Source organism: Curcuma longa, chromosome 11, assembly GCF_044706935.1.
Source record: "Curcuma longa cultivar G26 ecotype Majalengka, Jawa Barat chromosome 11, ITB_CL_G26_1.1, whole genome shotgun sequence".
Lineage (NCBI taxonomy): Eukaryota > Viridiplantae > Streptophyta > Magnoliopsida > Zingiberales > Zingiberaceae > Curcuma > Curcuma longa.
This window is the reverse complement of record NC_133871.1, coordinates 1,210,539-1,219,856: the sequence shown is the minus strand read 5'-3', so window position 1 is coordinate 1,219,856 and position 9,318 is coordinate 1,210,539. Positions and strand designations below refer to the sequence as shown.

Sequence of the window (9,318 nt, the reverse complement as noted above, 5' to 3'; positions counted from 1 at the left end):
TGAATGAAGAGAATGATAATTAGAGGGCTCAATTACAATTCTGGTTTGAGTCCGGGTCCATTCGAATTCAATTTGATTCAATCAGATGCGAAATTGGCTTGGTTTAAGCTGTTGGATTTAACTCGAGTGGAACCTAAATCTCAATTCGGCTCAATCAATTAAATTAGCTAAACCCAAGCTCAACTCAACCCAAAACCCAAGCTCAGCCCAAACACAATACAAACTAGCCGGCCCACATTCAATTTGATTCAGCCAAATTCAAACTGATTCAGCCCAAAGTCCACTTGGCTCAGCAGGTTCAATTGCAAATAAACCCGGTTCGGTTTAATTCCATAGTTCACTTGCAAAGCTGGTTCAAGCGCTAGGGTTAAAGGGGAAGCGCCGGTTCAAAGCAAAGGGAGCTCGGTCGTGATTGGGAAGTTACAGTGTTTCCCAATCGTGACATCCATCCATTGTTCACCTTCATCCCCGACGCGACTTCGAGCTCCGTCGTGCGCTCCACCACCATTCTTCATCCTTCTTCGATCAGCCACAGCAGCGGCGGCTTGAGCCCAGTCGACGAGCGCCGACTCCCCGCATGGTTTTCGCCGATGTGGTTCGGAGGCAAAAACCTAGTCCCTGTCGCCGCGGAACGGAGCTATGGGTGGTTTTCTGGTGCATGACGGTCTTCCGCACAGGGATGTAGCTATGAGTGGTTCTCCAGTAAACCCTCTGTCGCGTCCGCATCCACTAGCTCCGAGCAGCATCACCTTCACCGACGTGGTTCGAAGGCGAAGGGTTGATTTTGTTTGGCTCCGATGGTCTCCTCCACCGATGAAGCAAGGTAAGTTTCCCAATTTACTTTTGTCTAATGCTCCTGTTTTTGGACGGCAAGAGTCTGGTAGAGGAGGTGGAGCATCCCAATCTTGGCTTCTCCGATCGCTTTTCATCGGTTTAGTCCAGCTCCGGTGAGGTCCATTCTATTGGTGTGAAGTCTACCAAACTCCGGTCCTGTTCTGTGTTGATCGGGTTCATCTATCAGCTAGCTATCCACCTTCACCAAATTCCCCTATTTCTCCTTTCCTTGGTTGGTACCGGTGCCGATTGAGGGAAGTCATAAATCCTAACCCTAGCATGAATTAAACTCATTTGTTTGTCCCTGTTATGTTATGTTTTGTTCTTACAGATCGCAAAAATCCCCCATGTTTGCTTGTTTATCTCTGCCTGGTCATGGATGGACAGAATTTGGAACCCTAGAACCATTTTGTGTGCATTGGTTGTTACTCTTGTTTGAGGTTATTTTGTAAATACCAATAAGTTAACAGATTCATTGAGGGGTTTATTGAACTATTGATTGTGAATTGGAATAAAAGTAGTTGTTTGTTGATAAGTGGTTTGTGTGATAATTGTTTGATGTTAATCAGTTGTTGTGAAAAGGTTTGTGAAATGTTGTTTTACAATTGTAATGTAGTCTAGGCTTTTGTGTGATGTATAATGTTGTTGTATGTGGTACACTGTAATGGTACATAGTATTGGACGTATATGATACATATCTTGTAATGTTGTAAGATGATTTATTGTAGTTGTTCATGATATAGTTGTTGTATGTTAATTCAACATAATGAATGTATTATGTATGTGGATGTATGATGTATGACATAAGTGTTGTATGCTTGTACATATTATAGGAATGATATCATGTTGTATGTCGTATTTGTATGTGGAACTAGTCGTATTAGCATTATATATAAATTTGATTGAAATGGGTTATCATGTTTTGATTCATTGTTTAATATTGTGGATATGTGGTTAGATGTACATTGTTAGGGGTTTAGTTGTATATATTGTACATGAAACATTGTTGAATAAATGTACGACTTAGGAATGTACACTTTGTATGATAGGATTCTTTTGTTAATTGTGAATTCAATTATGAATAATTGACATTGTAAATGGGAATAAATAAGTCAATAACAAACCCCCTCACTAAATGTCTAGAACTTTCATCATTGAGTCCAAGAGAGACGACCCGGACCTCTCTATATTACTTTAACGATAAATAGGGGTTTGGTAAATAAATAAATAATTAATTTTGATGGGTGTGAGTGACAACAAATAAGGGAATAAAATATATAAATAAAATAATTCCCATAAAACATCCCAAATAAACATCTATCAAAATTTTAGCACCGTTGTCGGGGACTCACATGATGTTTATATATTTTAGACTGTATATTAGTGTTCTTAATTGTTTATTCATTTCATTTGTTTATTCATTGATTGATGTTATTTATTTATTTATTCATTCATTTATTATAATTGTTTAATTCTTTTAATTCTAATTATTTGGTGGATGTTGTTGATTTTCAGTGACACTATGCTTATTGTGTCTTTTCTATATTGGAGAGGTGCACGAAAGTGTAGGAAATTGCACTGGAAGCAATGTCTCTAGGATCACTTTCATCGATGCTGACTAGATATAGTTGCAGAGTTGAGAACCCAGGACGATCAGGAATCAAGGGACTCCTCTTGCGACAATCCATTCTCCCGATAAAAGGGGAGTTTTCCTATCTCAACTTGTTTTTGTATATACTTGCTTTATTTTCTTTTGTTTCTTTTTTGTTAAGTAGGATGTGTATAATTTTATTTTCTATTAAGTAGGATGTGTATAGTTTTATTTTTTGTTAAGCAAGATGATTGATAGGCTCCCGCAAGAGTACGGTTGTCGTCAAGTAATAAAAAGTTATCGAATCCATAGGGACCGTGGAATTAATCACTAGACTAGCACAAAAAGAGTTGCAAACCAAATGGTTTTGGTGTTGGAACGAGAAAGAAGGAGAACTAAAGGACCTAATCCTCGAACGAAAGGGAATCAACTATATTGTAGGTATGGGAAACGATCCTAGGATTTTGGAGTCCTTGAGAGTTATGGCTGATACTATCATGGATGTTTTGCTATTTCTTAATGTTTATATCAATGTAGGGATTCTAACCAAGCTATCCAATTAGACCTTTTCAGGCTTCATCGGAATTAAATCATGAATCTCTAATGATATGATTACTAGTTCGAGATGATACCTAGATAGCCCGGTTATATAGCTCTCCCGCTGTCACTTGGCACTTCAGCAATACTACTGGTATCCTACCCTTTGTCACTGAGTACCCAATTAGGACTTCTTCCTAGTAAACAATAACAGTTAGTTATCTCTCATGAGAATTTGTTACGGCTTACGAATCTCCTCGGAAAGTCTGGTTAAAAAGGTTCATAAACATTGAGGAAGTATGACATGTCAAAAGTATGATACTCTTGGACACATGTATAAGTAACTTAAATCCACAGGACAAGAAAGCAAGTTTGGGCTAGGTGTGACGTAGTAAGCCTAGTGGAGACTGACACATATAGACTATGTCCTGAACTAAGCGGGTATAAAATGGTGAAAGGAACGAGACACGTTTTATTATATCTGTTGAAGGATTTAGAAATTGTTCTAGAATCAATAGTTGATTTTTCTATTAATTAGAGAGTATGATGTACTACTAGGTGCCACTCATGATCGTTCCGTAATTAATGGTTAATTATGGACGACCAACCTAATTGGGAACCTATTGAGTCACACACATTACAAGTTATCCGAATGACTTAAAATGAGTTTGAGAATTAGATTCTCAAATCAAGAGAAATAAAGTATAGTTAGGTTGGGCAAAGAACAAAATGATAAACTTCGTTGTATGAAGATGAAACAAACAAAAATGGTTTAGTTCAAATCGGAGGTGGTTTGGTTATTAAACCTAATGATTCGATTTTGAACTAAATTGAACCAACTTGATTTGGTCCATGATGGAAGATATTTTGGCAAAATGGAAACAATGATGGGCTTCATCCTGTGAAGATGAAATGAACAAAACTAGTTTGATCAAATCAGATATCGTTTAGTTAGTGAACCAAGCGATTTAGTTTTGAACCGCATTAAATCCAGCCCGGTTCACTATAGTAGTGGTTCGATTTGCAACAGTAACGAGGCTGAACCCAATTTAGGGTTTCTGATTTTTTGTTTAGGTTTTGTCTTCTCTACCCAACGCTGCAAGACGGGGTTGCGATCTCATTTAAGGATCGCGACCAAAAACCCTAAGGTGTGGTTGATCGTCTCCTCTCGCCAACCACTGAAGAAGCAAGCATGTAGCGCCAAAACCCTTCGCCAGCCGTATACGTGGGAGAGGAAGAAGAAACCCTAGCCATTGTTGTCGATTCTCTTCTTCCTGAGTGTCGTCTGCCAAGGGATGTCGGCCTTGCGCGTCTTTCCTCCTCCACGTAAACTTCACTGGCCTGAGTCTTCTCCTCCATGCGAACTCCGTCGGCTTGAGTCTTCTCCTCCACACGAACATCACTGGCCAGAGCCTCTCCCGAGTGCCTTATTTCTCCCGATTGTGGATGGTGACGCCTATCGGTGGTGGCTGACGGGGTGATTAGCTGCGGTGACCAGACGACAGTGCCTGGCTATGGTGACTAATGATGGTGGCTGGCTGTGGTGGTTGGCAGCGGAGGCTAACTGAGAAAGATCGATGTTTTCTCTTTTTCGTTGTTTGTTGTTGTCGAACCGGATTAGGGTTCCAATGCTAGGTTGTTTGTCGACGTGGAGCCGCTACCGGATTGGTTGCCGAAGCGGAGCCGCCGCCGCGTCAATGTCGGAGTTGCTGTCAGATTGTATTAGGTTTAGTCGAAACTCTATGCAGTCATTGAAAATTATTTTTGATCATTGCATAGGTTTTCCAATCGTTGCCAATCAATCTCGGTCATCTGACGACCATCAACCATCTTTGCGGAAACTTGTGAAGTTTTTAGAGATCGTTCCATCAACGTCGGAAAGGTTCTAGTTGTTTGCCCGTTATCAACGGTCAATGGTTGACCACCGAAAACTACACCAGGAATATGATTTTTGATGATAGTTAGAAAGCCCCAGAAAATGATCGCAACAAATATTGTTGCGTATTTTTGGAATTAGGTTTTCTTTCAAATCAATCGTTATCGATCATCGACTAGTATTGAAGACGATGACGCAACTCGTGGCTTCAGAAGCCGTCCAGACGAGGGCTTGGTGTAGATCACTATTTTTTTTTGATGAAGGTAAATATGTATATCATCAAAGAAAAAGCACAAGCATACAAAATAACCAATGACTCTATCTCACATCATGTTTGACAAAGTGTCAGATCTGAGTAAGCGTTAATGGTGCATCATACACGTGATCACATAGAAACCAACACTATCATATGTCACTCATACTTGGCGTGGATCACTAGTAGAGGCGAAACTTTGACAAGGACCGCTCGGTTGGTACCAACTTCGCTCAATGTCATTAATAAGGTACATGTAGAATATTTACTATTCTGTAAAATTTTAATTTTCACTCATGCCTTGTACAGTATTATTTTCTATTTTGCATGTGTGTGTTATGATAATTCTTGTTAATTATTATTCTATTTCTGTTGTGCATGTTTGTGAAACGTGTAAATATGTGTATTGCACCGGGACAATCCCAACACCCACATCCAATCAACTTTGACCTGTTAGGACTTCCTATTGCCTAGCATCCATTCAATCTTGACATATTAAAACTTCATCATTATCTAACATTTGATCAACCTTGATTTGCTAGGACTGTTGGTGTAAGGAGCATCAAATGATCAAACCTAAGTTTTGATAATGGCAAAGGGTTCAAGTTAAGTCTGTGAAGTGGACTAATAAGTTGAACTGAGTGTGCATCTAGCACATGGAAGTCCTAGTTGAGACTAGGCAAAGGAAACTCTAATTGCGACTAGACAAGGAAGTCCTAATTGAGGCTAGGCAAAGGAAGCTCTAGTACGGTTAGGTAAGGAAGATCTGATTTAGAGGACTGGGCAAGGAAGTCTTGGTTAAGAGGACTGGGCAAGAAGTCTTGGCATATTAGAGCACTAGGTGGGAAAGTCTAGGCGAGTTTGGAGGATCAAACGTCTAGCAGTGGAAGTCTTAGGGGCCGAGGGTCAAGGCTGAGTAAAAGTCCAACGGGTCTGGAGGACCAAGTTGACAAAAGGTAACTTCTCCTGAGTGGAGTGAGTGAGGACGCGTTCCCGAGATGGGGAACAGTAGGTGTCGATTTGACCTAGGGTTTCATCGAAAACCTAAAGTTAAGACCAAATAATTTGTCAAAATTGTTACTTTCCTATTATATTTTATTTCTATACTAACTTATGATGTAGGAAAGGAGAGATTGTAACCTTGTATTTTTGGCGCTCTTATCTAGATCCAAGCGATTGGACGGTCCAGACATTCAGAAGGGATCCAAGCGCTCGGACGTCAATCGAACGGGCCAGTGAGGTGCATGAGGTGGCAGAGTCCTAGAGGTTGGGATACCTCAGCCTCCAGGCCTCCGGAGAGGTTCCAGATGCTCAGATAAGGATAAGGCGTTGCAGAGTCAAAATTGATCAGGCAACCTCCACGTCAGCATCCAGGTGCCCAGAAGGGATACAGGCGCTCGGAAGATGCCGAGTCAGCGTCGGAAGCGGATCGATGGGATAATGTGGAGGCATCTCGGAAGGACTTCCAAGCGTCCGGATCAGCCTTTATAAGCAGCTGTGAGGGGAAGCCCTAACATCAACTTACTACACTATTATGATGACTTCTTGCATGCGAACAGTCGATCGAGTATACTGTCGTAACGTTGAGGAGCTACACCGACATCTACAGTTCTTATCTTCTAAGTCGGTAACCGTTACTTGTTGCTTTTGTACTTAACATCTTAGGATGGTAAGGATTTACTGTTCCTAATCGATTTTGTAAAGTGATAAACTCCTTCTCATAAGAGGGGAGCTTTTATAATGGATTGTTCGTCGAAAATGATCAAGGATTGTGGGCCTTAGAGTAGCAGACTGTGGTTGTGAACTAAATAAATCAAAGCATACTTATTCCTTATTTTTTGCTGTAATTTTATTTACGCACTCTATTTTTACGTACAATTTATTAAACGAGTGAAAAAAAGTGATAAAACGCTATTCACCACCTTCTAACACTCTAACTCGATCCTACAAAGACTTCTTTATTATTTAGCATCCGACCAACATACACCTGCCAAGACTTTTGCAAAATAAAAATTTAACATTCAATGCATTGGAGGTAGGAGGTGGTCGTGCATTGTGCTAGACCGACATCTAAACAACATTGATCGTTTTATCATGAGGCATGGAGCAAGAGAGGCTAGCGATGGCATTGCGCTGATGTCGTTGCTAATGCAATCTGTGTAACGATGGTAGCGGTGTGGGAGGTGCCACTGTGGTGGGCAGATTGATAGGTGGTAAATCCCCAGGGTTGGTTGTAAATAAGAGAATGGGTAAAAAGATAATTAATTTCTTTAATTCTTGGCATTTGACATAACAGTTTTGCTACTTGGGAAGGTTCCCATGTCATCATAATTACATGGTAAATTCATTATGTCTTAAAACAAGTTTAAAATAGTTTGATAATTTTTGAATTTTGTGATAGATTTGTTATTAGTTTGTAATAGATTTGATAATTTCCAGAGTTTGTGATAACTTATACACATGCTGTTCATGATCTTTTTTTTTAACAATTAACCTTTTTATTAACCATAAGAAAAACTAGCATGAATCTCAATTATTTGAAGTCATCTCAGTTGTATAAATAAATCCTGTCATTGAACTTATGTATGTCGATTCGTTGGTGCTGTATCATTGGATTTACATGCATATAATTCCAGGTGCGATATGATTATCTATGAAATCCTTTGTTCAATGCCTTCACATATGAGTCTCAATTATCTGTAGTTGGGTATGTAAATCTTATCTGCACACCTAACTTGTATGTGTTTAATCACTATAAAATCCTTGTCCAACGAATTTTGAAAGGAAAATGGATATTCATTGATGCAGCGTTCTTTGTAAAGATGTAATGCATATGTAAGAGAAAATCAGTCAAATTGTAGAGAACATTTCTATTCAAATATGAAAATTTTCATAATTCTATTTAAAATATGGGGTTAATTCTTTTACAATTTTAGAGAATAATTCTAAATAACAGAATATCCTTTAACAACTTTCTAATGACAAAAAAAACAAACAAACAAACAAACATTAGATTATGCTCTCAACTCAAGAATTCTGATCTTTGAGTTTCTGGCAATTAAGGTGACAGCGCAGGATGTGTCGACAATGATAAGATGCAGCCAGAACAACATCATCTTCCTTATAAACAACGGAGGGTACACTATTGAAGTCGAGATCCACGATGGCCCTTACAATGTCATCAAGAACTGGAACTACACTGCCCTGGTGGATGCCATCCACAACGGGGAGGGCAATTGCTGGACTGCAAAGGTAGAGAGATCTGCACTGTGATGCTATAGAACTGGAATTCTGAATTTCTGGAATGCACCTGTGCTTGTGCAGGTGGTGCGCGAGGAGGAACTGAAGGAGGCAATTCAGACAGCAACAGGACCAAAGAAGGATTGCCTGTGCTTCATAGAGGTGATTGTGCACAAGGATGATACCAGCAAGGAGTTGCTTGAATGGGGCTCCAGGGTCTCGGCAGCCAACAGCAGGCCGCCGAACCCTCAGTGAGGCCTACTTGCTATATGTGAAATAGGCTGAATAAAATGGGACTACTTTTGCAGTCCCTTTCTGTTCTTCGCTTTCATTTGGAGTGAGGACGAAGTGGAGTGAGATTCTTCCTGTTGAAAATTCTCCCACGCACACGTATAGAGGACGTTGTATAACTTGCTGAACTGTTATGTTGTTTATGAATTACATTGGTGAAGCTATATGTTGTAGAATCGTGTGATGACCTGAGTGCTTTAATAAATCAAGTTGGCACTTGTTCGGCTAGTTTTGAGACTTAGAATTGGATTGGAACCTCATCATTGAAGGAGAATTTTTTTGTTAGAGTTGCAAATGAATTAAAAAATAAAATTGGTGTTCCGTTTGGTAAGTATTTATATATGTTCATTCGAATTTGAATAATTTATTAAATTAAATAAATATATTAAATAAAAATAGTTGGATATTTATGGATTATTTTTATCAACAAAATTTTTAATATGAAAAATAAATAAAGAAATTTTTATAGTGAATAAATAAATTTATATTATTAAATTTAATAATCAATTAAAAGTTTAAAATTATAAATATTTTTAAATAATGAAATAAATTTAATTGAGAATTTAATAACATCTAAATAAATTAAATTTAAGTTAAATTTAAATTCATAAAAAAATTAAATCAAATTTAAATAATTATTTTAATGATTTAATTCATTTTAAGTTTAATTTAATTTAATTTGATTACAACATTATA

The 9,318-nt window shown here is 38.5% G+C and overlaps 1 protein-coding gene across 1 annotated transcript; it reads left to right on the top strand.

Moving 5' to 3' along the window:
• The first annotated feature begins 8,155 nt into the window (after positions 1–8,155).
• LOC141842061 (pyruvate decarboxylase 2) lies at positions 8,156–8,608 on the top strand. The gene is made up of 2 exons (XM_074730280.1): positions 8,156–8,343; positions 8,416–8,608. Exons 1-2 carry the CDS (start codon positions 8,179–8,181, stop codon positions 8,584–8,586), a joined length of 336 nt encoding a protein of 111 aa, XP_074586381.1. The 5' UTR covers positions 8,156–8,178; the 3' UTR covers positions 8,587–8,608.
• Positions 8,609–9,318: the final 710 nt, after the last annotated feature.

What these genes read in the sequence shown, in the direction of transcription:
- LOC141842061 (XM_074730280.1), top strand. Translation starts at nt 8,179, where the DNA reads ATGATAAGATGCAGCCAGAACAACATCATCTTCCTTATAAACAACGGA. An exon ending in GCAATTGCTGGACTGCAAAG is followed by an intron (nt 8,344 to 8,415) that starts GTAGAGAGATCT and finishes GTGCTTGTGCAG; the next exon opens with GTGGTGCGCGAGGAGGAACT.